This window comes from Phragmites australis, chromosome 4 (assembly GCF_958298935.1).
Source record: "Phragmites australis chromosome 4, lpPhrAust1.1, whole genome shotgun sequence".
NCBI classification, from domain to species: Eukaryota; Viridiplantae; Streptophyta; class Magnoliopsida; order Poales; family Poaceae; genus Phragmites; species Phragmites australis.
Window position 1 is genome coordinate 13,028,145 of NC_084924.1, and position 16,172 is coordinate 13,044,316.

At 44.3% G+C, this 16,172-nt stretch overlaps 1 protein-coding gene and 1 long non-coding RNA gene across 2 annotated transcripts; one reads left to right on the forward strand and one right to left on the reverse strand.

Annotated features, from left to right (window-relative positions):
- Nucleotides 1-268: 268 nt before the first annotated feature.
- On the forward strand, nt 269-6,807 carry LOC133915742 (uncharacterized). The gene is made up of 9 exons (XM_062359024.1): nt 269-486; nt 1,117-1,250; nt 4,783-4,871; nt 4,969-5,104; nt 5,197-5,271; nt 5,449-5,570; nt 5,666-5,741; nt 6,178-6,237; nt 6,347-6,807. Exons 2-9 carry the CDS (start codon nt 1,137-1,139, stop codon nt 6,473-6,475), a joined length of 801 nt encoding a protein of 266 aa, XP_062215008.1. The 5' UTR covers nt 269-486; nt 1,117-1,136; the 3' UTR covers nt 6,476-6,807.
- A 1,135-nt stretch (nt 6,808-7,942) lies between these two features.
- On the reverse strand, nt 7,943-9,472 carry LOC133915743 (uncharacterized). Its single transcript, XR_009909385.1, has 3 exons — nt 9,239-9,472; nt 8,651-8,724; nt 7,943-8,016 (listed from the first exon to the last, which is right to left on the reverse strand). It is a non-coding gene; the product is annotated as an uncharacterized LOC133915743 (long non-coding RNA).
- Nucleotides 9,473-16,172: the final 6,700 nt, after the last annotated feature.

Here is a 16,172-nt window from a genome sequence, read left to right on the forward strand (position 1 = left end):
TGCAGCTTTTCCTGATCAAAGTCACAAGCTCCAAATGACCTTTCTGTCCTTCAGTCACCAGACTTTTCGGTTTGCCAAGCCAATGATTAGCGTCCTCAGCAAATAAGCTGTCTTCTCACAAATTAATTAATTAGTCAGCAAATAAACCACTTTTTTGCGATGGAAGAGAGTTTTTTTAAACTGGAGAGTATTATTGATTACTCAGAGGTCGCAGGTTAACCACTTAATAATGGTGTGATAATCAAGGCAGAAACTTTTAATCAAAATGGTTGTTGTAAATGCGGCAACTGCAAAAGGCTCGGACGGATGGTGGCACGGCGGAGCTACCTCTCCCTTTCCATCCTGCTCTCTCGACGCCAACACCAACAGCACAACGAGCGCACCAAGAAATGGAGCTGAGCCTCCTCCTCCTCGCCACCTCTCCGGTTCCTGCTCCGCGCGCGTAGCTGAGCCGCGCCTCCACGCAAGCTCCCCTCCCCGCTCCAGGTACTAGCCCTGCCCCGCCGGCCTCCGGCGCGGATCGTTTTTCTTGGTGCTTCTTGATTCTTTCGTCTTCTTTTTTTCCCCATTTTTTTCTCGGGGTTGAGTTGACCCTCTTCCCTGGATCTTGGGGTTTCCCGGTCTCTTGCGATTTTGGGGATTCCTTGTTCTTCGGGTCTTGTCTTCGGTGGCGTTTCTTGATGAAGTAACTAACAAGTATGTGTGTTTTGATCATTTGGTGGCAAGTTAGGTACATTACCTTTGCATTAGTTTGCGGCGCTCATAATCTCAGTTTGATATTGCTACGCACGGAGATCTGCCTGTGTCACCGACACCCAGCCGACCTGATGATGCCTTGTAGTATCTGTATTTGTGCCTTGAGTTGTGTAGAGTTTGTCGGTGTGATCATTGATAGGGATTGCTTCATGGTGTGTGCTTGGTTCTTGTGCCTTTTGATAGCCATAGAGTTATGTGGGGGATGCTGGACCAGATTGATGCTTGTGCGGAAATGCTACTGAGAATAGGTTTTGGGCTGTTGCTAGTTAAATTTGCTAGATGTTTTTGAGGCACCACAAGATCCAATTTTGCTATGTTCGCGAGATGTAGGTTCATCTTAGTTTTGGTCTTGTAATGCAGGTGTTATTTGAGACGCGAAGATGGCGATGACTGCTTACAAGTATCAAGCTCAGGCGTTGATGAGGGACTACTTGATTTCTGATCCACTCGTTCCGTACACCTCGGTGCTCATTGGCATTGTCCTCTGCAAGATGGTAAGTTTATTTATCCTTCTGATGTTCAAGTTACTAACTTATGGCTCACGATTGCATCGGGTAATCAACTTAATGTGAGCGGCGATCCATGCTTCTGGCTTACTCTTTTGTAGAAGAATGACTACCTTCTGAGAGTTTAGTTACACCAATATGAGAAATGATTTTTGACTACCAAACCCAAATGAAGAACACCAGCATGTCCAGAATGATGTGAAAGGCTAACTACCACAAACAGGACTAGTTGTTGGCTTATTAATAGAAAGAAGACGAAATGGAGCTAAATTATTTAGTAGTGCTTCCTTTTTTAAAATCCTTGGCGATTTATGTTAGACACCTAATCCCATGGATACCGCACTGCCATATTAGTGCCTTCCTGATTTACCTTGATATTCATAGCTGATTGTATAGTTGTACATTTCCATACTTAGGCATCCATTTTTGGTAGTCTTGTATAGGATTAATCTCTGTACATCGTTGCCTATTTGGCCTATATATGCAGTGCCCCTGGCCCTGTGCCTAGTGTGTCTGATTCTCCCAAATCTCTCCTTCTATCTGGTGCGCCCGCCATCCACACGACCTCACGGCTCCGCCGAGCCGGAAGATGCTCCTCCGGATGCTGTGGTGTCGCCTCCCACCTCTGTGGTGACAGCGCCGCATGCACCTCGCCCTGCGCAGACCACACCAGCGCCTGCGCAGGATGCGGCCTCCTTCCCAGCGTCACCAGTGTCTCAACCGCCAGACACCACTGCGACGCCTCTGCCCGCGGCAGTGCGAACGTACGGTCGTCGGTCGCATACAACATGACGTCCTGACCAGGCGGGTCTGGAATCGTCTGCAGCTCGCGCGGCTTCCTCCACTGCGCCCTCGCCGTGCATGCTCCCTTCTACATCAAACACGACATAGCAAGCGGCTCCGGATTCTCCAACACGCGGGACTGGGCAGGCGTCCCCTGCGCGCACTGCCATTGCACGCACGCCTAGCCCGGCGTCCCGGTCCCCATCGACGGTGCAGGCACCCGATGACCAGCCAAGTGCGTCCGTCATCCAGCTCGCTGCACCTGTCACCCGGTCGAGTGCACTGGTCCCCGCCCCTGTCAACAACCATCCAATGAGCACGCGCGCTAAAGACGGTATTCGGGTTCCTAAGGTCATCTTCGACCTCCATGCAAATGCCCTGCTGGATGTCTCCCCAATTCCAGTGACCTACCGCAGTGCATTGAAGGATCCTAACTGGAGAGCTGCTATGCTTGAAGAATTCCATGCCCTTGTCTCCAACAACACGTGGACTCTTGTTCCATCACCTCCCACGGCAAATGTGGTCACAGGTAAATGGATATACCGGCATAAATTCAATTTTGATGGCACTCTATCCAGATACAAGGCTCGGTGGGTTTTGCGGGGCTTCTCTCAACGCCCCGGTCTGGATTACGACGAAACCTTCAGTCCCGTCGTCAAGCCTGCCACCATCCAGACTGTTCTCTCCCTCGCGCTGAGCTCTGACTGGCCAATTCACCAACTGGATGTCAAGAACGCCTTCCTCAACGGGACCCTCACAGAGACGGTATATTGTCAGCAGCCGTCAGGATTCGTTGATAATGACAAGCCAGATTATGTATGTCAGTTGAACAAGTCCTTCTACGGATTGAAGCAGGCGCCTCGAGCTTGGTACACTCGGTTTCAGTCCTTCTTGCTGTCACTTGGATTCGTCGACTCCAAGTGTGATCCCTCCTTATTCATTTACCAACAGGGCCAGCTGACAACGCATCTTCTGCTCTATGTTGATGATATTGTGCTCACAGCCTCGGACACATCATTTCTGCACCGGATTATTGCTGCTCTTCGTCAGGAGTTCTCTATGACGGATCTTGGTTCTTTGCATTATTTTCTCGGGATCACTGCTCGTCGCTCTGCTAGCGGGATGTTCCTCTCCCAAGAAAAGTATGCTGCTGAGATTTTGGATCGCGCTTCCATGAGCAACTGTAATCCTTGTGCCACTCCCATTGAAGCTCGCTCCTAATTGTCTGCTACTGCCGGTCCTCCATTGTCCAATCCTACCCTCTATAGGAGCCTGGTCGGTGCTTTACAATATTTGACCTTCACCCGTCCGGATATCACACACGCCGTCCAGCAAGTGTGTTTACATATGCATGATCCTCGTGAGCAGCACTACCTTCTTCTCAAAAAGATTTTGCGATATGTTAAAGGAACATTGCATCATGGCCTTCAGCTTCAGCGTTCCAAGACTGAAGAACTCATTGCCTATTCAGATGCTGACTGGGCCGGCTGCCCGGATACTCGATGATCTACCTCTGGATATTGTGTTTTCTTAGGCGATAATTTGCTCTCATGGTCCTCCAAACGGCAGCAAACGGTTTCCCGTTCTAGTGCCGAGGCGGAGTACCGCGGTGTTGCAAATGCAGTCGCCGAGACAACATGGCTCCGGCAACTCCTAGTCGAACTCCGTCGACCACTTCTGAAGGCCACCATCGTCTACTGCGACAACATCTCTGCGGTCTACCTCTCCGCCAATCCGGTTCAACATCAGCGCACATAACACGTCGAAATTGATCTTCATTTCGTTCGTGAACGTGTTGCTCTTGGTGATGTCCGGGTCCTTCACATCCCTACTACGTTGCAGTACGCGGATATCTTCACAAAGGGATTGTCTACTACGGTTTTCGCAGACTTCCGCTCCAGTCTCAACATCCGCGACTCTCCTGGTTGACACTGTGGGGGGCTGTTAGACACCTAATCCCATGGATACCGCACTGCCATATCAGTGCCTTCCTGATTTACCTTAATATTCATAACTGATTGTATAGTTGTACATTTCCATACTTAGGCATCCATTTTTGGTAGTCTTGTATAGGATTAATCTCTGTACATCGTTGCCTATTTGGCCTATATATGCAGCGCCCCTGGCCCTGTGCCTAGTGTGGCTGATTCTCCCAAATCTCTCCTTCTATCAATTTATTCTAAATGTAATTTTCGTCGCAAACATTGTTCACAACCTACAGACCTCTCAGTTCAGTTATTGTACCATTGATAATTTGATGCTAACTGTAGTTCCCTAACCAGCAATGTTGACTGAACACATTGATTTTCCCCTTCCTTGAAAATATCTTAGAGGTCATTGCAATTTATCCTTGGACAAGTTTTAAACAAATGATGTTTTAAATTAGTTTTCCCCCAAAGTTTCGCAGCTTGTCCAGTATATCCTCCATCTCATGTCATTTTTCATCCTAAGTCAAATCAGCTTGTGTGACTCAAGGATATAGAACAGGACGAAAAAAACACTATCTGGTGTGAGTTATAACCATTATCCCTATTTTCCCATCCTTCGGTAATGACAAAACAACCTTCTAGAGGAACTTCTGTATGCAACAGAATACATGTCATTGTATAGCTGGCTGCTGGCCTTAGTATTTTTGGACTTGTATCAACAACTTTTTGTGTCACAGGAGTCGGTTCTTAATTATTCATCAGCATGCTTCTAGATTGTTCTTTTAACAAATAGATGTTTTCTCCTTTAGGCTTATGATTCCACACGGCTATTGAGCTCCTTTTACTTCAAGGGTTATTCTTCATTAACTAAAATACAGCGCATTGAATGGAACAACAGGTCAGTCTTGTTTCAGAGCTACTACAACTATATTGCTCATCTTCCCATGTTTTCTTTTCGTAAATTTCATGCCAACAACCAATTCTACTTGTTTCAGGGGTATGTCCAGCGCACATGCAGTCTTTATCACGGCTGTATCATTATATCTTGTCGTGTTGACTGATCTTTTCTCTGACCGCCTGAAGGGACCTATTACATTCCGTAATTCGATCATCTCCACTTTTGCATTAGGGGTACTGAATACCATTTATTAAGATAAAGTGGCATTTTTAATTATTTTTATGATGTACTTGACATAGTTATGCCTGGCTGTATTGCTTGACAGGTTTCTGTTGGTTACTTCATCACTGATCTTGCAATGATCTTCTGGCTGTATCCTTCCCTTGGTGGAATGGAATATGTAGGTGCCAATTTAAATATTAAACATATACGCCCTAGAAACAATATTCATAAATTAGATTTAACTTAACAATCTTTTTCGGAATAAGTTCACATGACATTAGCTTGGCTACATGTTAGAAAGATTTCATGTGTTGCCTGACTAGCATTGTCTTACGGTTCTGTGTTGCCATTTCAGGTCCTCCATCATACTCTTTCTCTAGTTGCAATAGCTTACACAATGTTGTCTGGGGAAGGGCAGTTTTACACTTACATGGTTCTTATTTCAGAGACAACCACCCCTGAAATCAACTTGAGATGGTAAGAAATTTAATAGTTTCTATTTATTCTTTGGATTTGTTTCCTGATCGTTGAAATTGTTTGATTATAATGTACTGTTCTGCTTTTCTTTTAAGGTTTCTTGACACTGCCGGGCTGAAAAAATCAAGCACTTACTTGGTTAATGGCATTCTGATGTTTGTTGTGTGGCTGGTGAGTGAAATTTTAGTATATATATATTATTTCTTGAATTAAGAAACAGCATTTATTTCCACTTTTCACTGTTCTTAATTTTCTGTTGGAAAAGGAATGCAAATTTCAGCATGAAGATTCCATATGGAAAACTAAAATTAGCTGGAATTAGAAGTAAAAAGACATGTGGTAACGTAATCATATTAAAGAAATGGGGAAGGGAGTGTGCCTGAGGTTGTGAATAACTACACCCATATAATTGCATTTTTAAAATGCCTTCTTTTTTTCCTGAAACTTTATCGTTGAAGTGTCTTAGCTGCGGGTTGCCATGCTGGGATGCTTTTCCTTTTCACAAAAATCATTTACCTGGCTAACTATTTCATAGAATAGCCATTCATTTTCCCTAATGTTGGTGCTGCTGGCTCATGATCATAGCATTGGTTCGCATTTCCTTCAGGTGGCAAGGATATTTTTGTTCTTGTACATATTTTACCACATCTATTTGCACTACAGTCAGGTACATAATCTTCATTCCAAATGTGTCAATTCTATTTTACTCAAGTATAAAACATCTCCATGCCATCTGAGACATTTTCTGTTCTATCTCCTTTCCCAATTGACTACAGATAGTGCAGATGCAAGCCTTTGGGTACTACCTGACATTTCTTGTGCCATCAGTGCTCTTTGTGATGAACACAATGTGGTTCGTGAAGATTTTGAAAGGTGTGAAGAAAACATTGGCAAAATGGCCATGATCGATGATGCTAAGCGAATCCCAGAACTATCAACAGGACCTGGTATTCCAGCAACACTGCGTGACCTTGATGTGTAAATTTATGGGTAATTAGATAAAGTTAATATGTAAAATATTAGCAAACAAGTTAGATTAGATGAAATTTCCCTATTTTCAGCAAAGCTGGGAATTTCATAACCAGTTTGGTTTGTACTGAAGTTCCAGCACCCTGTTCTACTTACTCCATCTGCGCCATGTGTATATCTGAAGAGCATGTAAATGGATGGTTTATTCAATTCAATAGTACAGTCCCCAATGCTAAATTGTGACTGTTCTAGCATTTTGACAACACAATTTACTCTTAAACTTTGCTGTTCTGTATCCTGAGATATGTAAAATTGAGTTGACTATCTATCTGTTGCTGAGGTTCCAGAAACCGCCAAAGCGTTATATAGAACTAGCTAAGTGTTCACGCGTTGCAACGAAAATACAAATATTAGATATGGTAACATCAAGCACAAATTAGGCATAGAGATATAGATACGTTATGAAAATATCACCGAATAAATACATCGGGAGAATATTATCGAATAAATACATCGGGAGAATGCTATAATTTAACTTCAGACGGGATTAAAAAAAAGAAGATTATCCACTAATTTTTCTTCTAATTTATTTATTTATTTTTATTAGTAAAACGAATCTTATTTTACATAGTAGAGATTGAAACATCACACACATGACAGGGTATTGCATTTTCTTTTCTTGTTCTGCAGCCATGAAAACTGCAGCTGAATGGTGAGAGAACAGCAACCAAGCTTAACCATGTCTCAGGGCAGTGTGCAACAGCTGTAACTTCTGCTCAGTAACCATAGGTTAAAATACCATGGAACGCAAATCTGAGAACTAAGGAGGGGCGCCATCAAATGATAAGAGCACGATCAACACTTTGCAACACTTCTGAGTGTGTGCAGTGACATTCTAGGACATTCTAGCATTGACATTTACATTACAAACACGTTAAAAGAAAAGAGGAGCAGAATTAGGAGCATATCAGCCTGGAAGGTAGCCACACAGGAGACGGGGGATATTTTGCTGAACTTCCTCTAATGGACTTCATAATGGCAATTTGAGGGTGAAGGACAGCTTCAAGAGCAGCATGAAGAAGTGCTGACCATTCTCTCATTTGGTCTCTGAGCCCGAACCATTCGAGCCTGTGGGTTTGGAGCCGGCTACCCTTGAAGCAATCTCTTTGCTGCTATGGGAATAAACGATAATAAATGTGTAAAATGTTATGATGTAATATAAAAATACAAAGCAATTTAATGATCAAGTGCTACAAATAGCAATTTTGTAGAGTGAAGGCACGGTGGATTGTACTACAGCTTATAGATCCATCTGTAATAACTTTGCCTGGATTTTCTGCCCAGGGACCGTCCACCCTACCAAACTAGAATGGAACTGAACTCACCAATCTCATAAAATATGTCATTCACATTGATTGCAGTTTTAGCAGATGTCTCCATGAAGAAGAGCCCATTCTCCTGCGCATGTATTTGCTTCCTACAGCAAAAGAATATAACGTCGAAGATACACATATCAACAAAAATTCACCCACAGGCCACATCAAGCAAACAAGATGCTACAAACAACATGAAGCAGTTCGGCAGTTAGGATAGTAAATATCATGATTTGTAATTTAAGCAATTATTTATACTATTTTCATATGATGCAGCAAACATAAAACCACTAGTTGAGATCAGTGTATCAATACCCCTGTGACAACTAGAACAAACTAAAGCAAGGACTAACATATGGCATATCATCTTTAACAAAGAAAAAACACATTCTCTTGGGTTGGATTGAAAGTTAAGATGTCACACTAGAAAATCTTGCACACTGTGAAATTTTATGCAAGGCGTCTTTTAAAAAAAAAATAGTCGAGGTGCAGGAAATCCCTCCCAAAGGGGTTTACTGTGCGGTCAAACTGACATACCCAGAAACAAAAGCAAAATTATATGAAGAGATGCTGAGTGTATGCACTATATATTGAATGACTAGATGGTTACATATTAGTTTTGAAAGGTAACTAATTACACCATGTCGAAGTAGGATAGTGAAATGAATTAGTAATAATTCAGTCATACAATATAAAAGTGGAAAGGAGGAAAACCAGGGAAGAAGAGGAATTGCGTACCTCTGTTGGCACCTGCCTTGCATCTAGCATATTGGCCTTATTGCCAGCAAGAGCCACTATTGTATTTGGGTTTCCTACACCAAATCAAAGGAGAAGCTCATTACTTATGTATCATCAAGCTACATAACTATCACAAGGCTTGATTTTGTTGATTATTTAGATTACTATCAACCAGACCCACAAACAAAATTCCCAACAGCATAAAACAAAGAAAAGCACTAATTCTATTTCTTCCAAATAATTTAGTAGCAGCCCAGGAAGTATGAAATCAAAAGTAGCATACATGGAACATTATACAAGGGGTAAATTAAATAAACAACTACAGATTGAAAAAGGATGCCTAAAATGATTATTAAAATTTAAAAGAAGGCCACCACATACGCCATCATTGAATACTCAAAACCAGAGGCACTGGGTGAGGAATGTCATATAGATCAAGTATCAACTATAAGAAGCAGATCAGTTGCAAAAGGATCATGGGTTTCCTTTTTATACATAAAACGCCATAGGTCCATAGCCATAAACGAGTATGATAAAACCTAAAATATAGATGGAGTATTCTCAATCTTCATGCAGAGAATGAAGTACCTTGGGCTTGAAGTTCTTGAATCCATTTCTTTGCACGAGTGAAGGAGGCCTGAAGGTAGAATAATAATGTTTTAATTACATGGAAAATTGAACCAGGGCATCCTCTATGAACATGGTGTGATTGCAATTAAGATGGCGACAAGAGATAAAACAATTGAGGATATGTTTGGTTTTCTTGCCCACCCTAGCCTAGCAAGGTCAGAGGACAAGCAAGCATGTTTGGTTCCTTTGCTTGGTTTGCTCTCCACCCTTAGCAAGGTTTGCCTTGCCAAACCTTGCCAAGAAAGGCTAGTGGGCAAGGAAACCAAACATGCCCTAAGTAATTGCTGTAATTTAGAGTACTATATTGCTTTTATATTCTAGCCCCCATTAAATCATTTTATGATGCATGCACAAGCAGGGAGCCCAATCCAATAGGGAATGGTGTATGTGCTTGGAATATGGCCGCAAAATAAGAGAGACCAATACACATCTCACTGTAGAAAGAGCTGATTGGTGATAGAGCAGACAAGTTAGAGATAGATGTGCAACCATTAGTGCAGAGCCATTGAGGGAACATTATACATTAGTTCATTTACTTATCAACTATGCATTATCGATGTCTTTCAGATATAGAACTCAACAACCACAAATGTAAGTATAAATCATCCTTGGCATTCTGTTATGGTCGGCAAGACATATAGTAGGTGCCGGCTAACGATAGAAGCAGATCAAAGTGGCGGTTGAAATTGCCTTAGTTGGATTATGTAAGTTAGGAAGGTTTGGACAGGATCTAGTCAGTTAGGATAAGGAGACCGTGTTCAAGTCGGCAGGTAGAGATAAGATTGGAAGGTTTGGATTGCCGTCCAATTCGGTTAGGAGTTTGAGTTGGTTTGGGAGTTATAATCAGTTGTGAGCCGAATAGGAGATGTAATCGGCCAGGCTCTATATATAAAGACCGGTGAGCCGAATAGGAGATGTAATCAGAGCCGAGTAGGTGATGTAATCAGCCAGGCTCTATATATATAAAGACCGGTAGGGCTTCTAGGAAATCAGGCAATAAAGCAATCCTCTATCTTATTCCAGATTCTCTACTTCCCACCTCCCTACTGGTCAGTTATATCTGCAACCACGGGCAAGAAGCCGGCTACCTCCCATAGCTACCCAATTAGGTCATTACTGCATGGTCGTGACAACTTGGTGTTAAAGACTATGGCTTCTAGCGCTGATCAGGAGCAATTGAAGGCGTTGCTCGCTGCTCAGGAAGAGATGCTGCGCACGGAGTATCAGGAGGGGTTCACAACCATCAATAGCACCCTGGCCGACATGAATCAGCAGCTCGGCCTCCTGGGCGACATCCAGAACTCCCTGTCCACTCTCACACGAATGATCAGCCTCATGGGTCATGTCACTGCACTGGAGAAGGCTACCGGCATGAATCAAGCTCCGATCATAGGTGATTTCGTCTCATTGGTTGCTAATCCTTCCAAACTGAGCCATCAGCAGCATCCTCCGCAACAGACGTTTCCCCCTTTGGGTGGCACCGGCATCCTACAGGCCCACGGCAATACCCCTACCCCACCACCTGCCCCCCAACCTCATATGTACAACAGTGGTGGATCTCATAAGACTGACATCAGGACAAATACAAGCGGCAACACCTTAGGGGATGTGCCCCGCTTCTTCAAACTAGAATTTCCTCGCTTTGATGGCAAAGAAGATCCTCTCCCTTGGTTGACCAGATACGAACAATTTTTTCACAGGAGAAGACAGAAGAACAACACAAGGTCTGGCTGGCGTCTTACCATAATGGATGGCAATGCACACTATTGGTACTTCCACTCGGAGTGCAGCTACGGCGAGCCACCCTGAGACGATTTCAAGACACTCTGCAATACTCGTTTCGGTCCCCTAATCCGTAGCAACCCACTTGGCGAACTCCGTAATCTGAGGCAAATGGGGACCGTTGAGGACTATCAAAGCCAATTCTCGGTGCTTCTCAACTATGCTGATCCAATGACGGAACGTCAGGAGCGTCAATTGTTCACATCGAGACTGAGCTACAGGTGAATGTGGAGCTTCAAGATGCGGCGACCTGGAGGAGGCCATGAGTCTAGCACGCGCCTATGAGAAGAAGGTTGCCCGGCAACCTTGCTACACCAAGCCGGCGCACAGCGTCAGCCACCACCTCGGGGCCAAGACCAGCTGCTGCACCACCTCTTGATGCAGCTGCTTCCCGCTAGATTCGTTGTCTGATGCCATTCGAAATGGCGGAACACTGCCACACTGGCATCTGCTTCAACTGTGATGAGAAATTTGTCCGGAACCATAGGTGTGCCCACTTATTCTTCATTGAGTACAACGACACGGCACCGGACAACGATGACTGGAGTGTTGTCGATGACGATCAGGCCAAGCCGCACATCTTGTACGTGGTGGCTGGGGTCCAGCAGGCTGACACCATCCGCCTCCACATCAGGGTTCACAACATGACCCTCCTAGCATTTTTGGACTCTGGCTCATCGCACAACTTCATATGCGAGGATCTTGCACGTAGCCTGAACCTTCAGTTCCATCCCAACCAAGCCGGCTTGTGGGTGATAGTGGCTAATGGAGACCACCTCCATACGACAGGTGTTTGCAAAGGCCTGTCGCTCACCAATAACCATGAGATATTCGCCATCGACTGTTACACGGTGCCTTTGAGCGGCTAAGATATCATCCTCGATACGTAATGGCTTCGGATGCTCGAGCCGATTCTTTGGGTCTTCAACCAGCTGACCATATCCTGCCATCGCCAGGGTCAGGCAGTGACGTGGCACGGGGCGCCAAGAATGAGTGGCCCGCGGATGTACGCCATTGATGACCAAGATAACTTATTGCAGCGCATCTTGCATGACTTCGAGGATGTATTCGACGAGCCACGCAGCCTACCCCCAGCACGCGTCCACGACCACCGCATCCACTTGGACCAGGGCACGCAACAAGCGATAGTGAGGCCTTAACGCTATCCTCAGCTGCAGAAGGATGAGTTAGAACGTCAGTGTACGGACATGCTGGCGCAAGGTATTTGGATCAGAGCATCGACTTTCTCTTCCCTAGTACTGCTGGTCAAAAAGCACAATAGTTCCTGACGATTCTGCGTCGATTATCGCGCCCTCAATGCCCAAACCATCAAAGATAAGTCCCCAATTTCGATGGTAGAGGAGCTCCTCGACGAGCTGCATGGCGCCAAGTATTTCACAAAGTTTGACCTCCGCTCGAGCTATCACCAAGTTCACATGAGCACCGATGACATTGAAAAGACAGTGTTCTGGAATCAGGGCCACTGCGAGTTTTTGGTCATGCCTTTCGGTCTGACGAATGCGTCGGCCACCTTCCAGGCTCTCATGAACATCCCCCGCCGGTATGTGCGTCTTTTTGTGCTTGTCTTCTTTGATGATATTCTTATCTACAGTGCATCATGGGCGGACCACCTACGGTATGTATGTCTGGTGCTCGAGACTCTCTGCCAGCACAAGCCCTTCGTCAAGCATTCTGTCACACCCAGTTTTAACGGCCAAAACCAGATGCGGCTTATGTGTGCCCAGGATGTTCAACACACATAAGGACGTCACAGGTGAAGTAACAAAAGCAATACTTTTATTAAATAACGTTAAACTCTTACAACAATTGACATATATTATCTTCTATGAAGATATCTGCAGCGAAACAGAAGCACTGGTGCCCAACAACACCGTAGGCAACTGACCGGGAGACACGGGCCTAGAACGTCACAACCTCGTTTTGATAATCTTTAACATCTTCACTCACTGAGCAGCAGCATACATATCACATGGTGTAGGGAAAATAACAAGTGTGAGCACATGATGCGCTCAGTAAGTGTAGGAAAGATAATGATATGCAGGCTTATATCAAGAATAGGCTAACACATGGTATATTTGCGTAAATACGAGTAATGAAAAACATATTTGGACTCAAAAGCATTAAGTAATCATTAAGTGAATATAACACATACAGTTCAACACGCAGCATACAAGGCTCTCCACCTTGCATACCATAACCGTCTAGTACTCCCTGTACTATAACCAAAACCACAACTATCTAGTACTCCCTGTACTAAAACCATAACCACAACCATCTAGTACTCCCTGTACCAGAACTATAACCACAACCATACTCATAACCACAACCATCTAGTACTCCCTGTACCAGAACCATAACCACAACCCACTAATCATGTGAGGATCCAAGTATCTCATAACCGTGAGCACGGCTGTTATAACAGTTTTACATTCTGCAGAGCTTGTCCAGCTTTTCCCACAAGTCAGTGAATTCTATGTTGCCATGTTGCGCAAACACTTAACACACGCTAGTGGTGTGCCACAAAGAATCACTGTATGACACTTTTCACTAACCAGAGACTAATCCAGTATGTGTCTGCCCACTAGGTTTCACCGCCAGGCTTTACGCGAGTTCAACTCCTACCCAGAAGCCCCCTTTTGCGCTGACACAACACACACTAGATAAACTCTAATCAGTATGTCACGCCTTAACCATATCAGCCTCGTGGTTGGTACGTTACTTCTTGGGTTGTCGCTCCACGAACCGGTCCTTACTTAGGTTACTTGAGCAACCACTAAACCAACATCATAACCATAATAACCATCAAAACCACTTTGCTCAAGGCCTAAGGTTCTATGTTTCTAGACCATTAATAAATTAACCACTATTGTTCCATATGTTAATTAGTCAAGATTATGACACTTCTCGACATCCCAAAAGCATGGCTAAGCAATCTACCCATAAAAGACAGTTAACCATAAACCATCTAGGTCCCAAGGGATGATAAGGGAAAATCTAGAAAAAACCCTAACATAGGTGACTACCCATTATATTGACACTGCATGCAATTTTGTAAAATAAAATATTTAAAAACATAGGTTCAAGATGATCAAGGACACTTGCCTTTTACCCAATGCTGCTCAGTGTTGTTGAAATCTTGGTCTTGAAGTCCCTCGAACTGCTCTGGAATGTTATCGACTAATCGCGAGAACTACCGACAAATAATACAAAGCAAACACTAAGAACAACATACCAAACATCATCAAAACACTTTAAAAATACTATGGTTTGATAGGAATGATTTTAGAAACGTTTAGATGTAAGAATCGCCTAAATCGGAGTTAAGATGAAAAGAGAACAGCTTTTGGAGATGGATTAGACTGAAAAGGAAATGCTGATTTACTGGAACTATCTTCCTATAGAAAAAGGTTTTATTACACAATCACTGTGTTAGGCTTGACAATATTATTGCGCAAGATTCAAAAAGTGTAGGGCATACTAGACTTCACTGGCTAGGCTAAGGAGAATGATGTGATGTTGACTTGATATGCTATGGAAGTACCATCTTGGATTAAAGAAGAGATACACGGAGATCTAGTCTGGACCACGTATGATGGATCAAAAAGGCCAAAGGTTGCGCTTCTAGGTTTAGGATATTACTGGTGACTCTATGTAGCGGTGGTAGTTCGGGTTTCATCGAAGATGGCGATCGGGCGAGTGGCCATAGACATCGATGTCGGCTTTAGTGGTGTTTTAGTGAAACGAGGGAAGCATGACGTAGAATACGGAAAGACTAACTCAACGGTCTGGTTGGTTTTGGAAGGGGTCATCCGAGGTAGCGGCAAAATAGCGATGACTGCTGCTAGGTTTGGTTGTGACCGCGAACAGATGTAGGAACGAAGACGCTCGCGTTCCAGGAGATTGGCTATGAAATTTGAGAAACCGTTTGAATAGATATGTTCTTATATCCCGGGAACACAATGCTATGGCATGGGTTTCGGTAGATCATCCATTGAGAGGAAGAACGATCAGTAGAGATGAGATGGGTGATGGCTGCGACGTACTGTGGTTGGCAATGGCGTCCTGGTCGTGTCGCTGCACAAACGGGGATGGGCTCCTAGGGTCATGTATAAGACTCAATGGGACATACCGTGACGCAGTTGGTGCATCGATACGGCTTTTGGATTGACAGGCACGCGAATGCAAATCCGGTGCACGCGCAGAACACGTTCAGAAACCGGACAGCGGGTATGTCGACCTTGATTGCGGTAGTTTGGCTGCTCTACTGGCCGACCTGGGTGGTGAGGGCATGGGGAACATCATGGGACATGCACCGATGAAAGGGCTTGGTGATTTGACCTCTGGTCGGTCAGGAACATCGATGCCAATCGGCTACAGCGCGGCTGTCCTCGACGGCGACGACCGTGGTGGTGTAGATCGGGCTTTGGGCGGAGTTAGAGCTTGGCTAGGGACTTAGTATGATGCTAAAATAGTAGTAAGGGAGGATAAGAAGGGATCCTCACCTTGCTTTGATGGTCAAGGAAGGAGGATACGCGGAGAAGACGACGTAGCGCATCACGGGCGGCGGCTCCGACGAACGGCGGTGCTCCGGCGACGCACAGACAGGGTAACAGCGACTTCTAGGGCTTGGTGGTATGGAATAGGGGTAGGAGAGGGCGTGCAACTCATATTTATAGGGCTAGGGGCGGCGGGATGAGGTGGAGTCCAAGCCGAACATGAATCGGATTCGAGTTCGAGTCGGTTACGATTTCCTTTTTCGCAGCTTTCTATTCCAAGGATGATATCTCTATCGTCCGGACTTCAAATTGGACGTTTCTTGATTCTAAATTGTAGTAATCGAAAAGATATACAACTTTACTAGTCATTGGAACTTCTGAAAACGCCATCTTGATTTCCAAAAATGCACCATAAGATAAATTATTTGAACTGGGACTTATCTGCGCAGCACTGATTTCGGGGGCAATAACTCTTAGCTCCATTATCCAAAAGAAGACTTCCATAGGTTCAAATCTAAGCTCTCAATGAGACCTAAAACTTTGGTATTTTCAAGATTTGCATTTGAGACTGTTTTAAACTCCGAAACTTCATG

Bases quoted from the DNA above. Each gene is read 5' to 3' on its own strand.
- LOC133915742 (XM_062359024.1), top strand. From the start codon at position 1,137: ATGGCGATGACTGCTTACAAGTATCAAGCTCAGGCGTTGATGAGGGAC. The intron at 5,105-5,196 runs GTACTGAATACC...ATTGCTTGACAG, and splicing joins TCTCCACTTTTGCATTAGGG to GTTTCTGTTGGTTACTTCAT. The intron at 5,742-6,177 runs GTGAGTGAAATT...CATTTCCTTCAG, and splicing joins TGATGTTTGTTGTGTGGCTG to GTGGCAAGGATATTTTTGTT.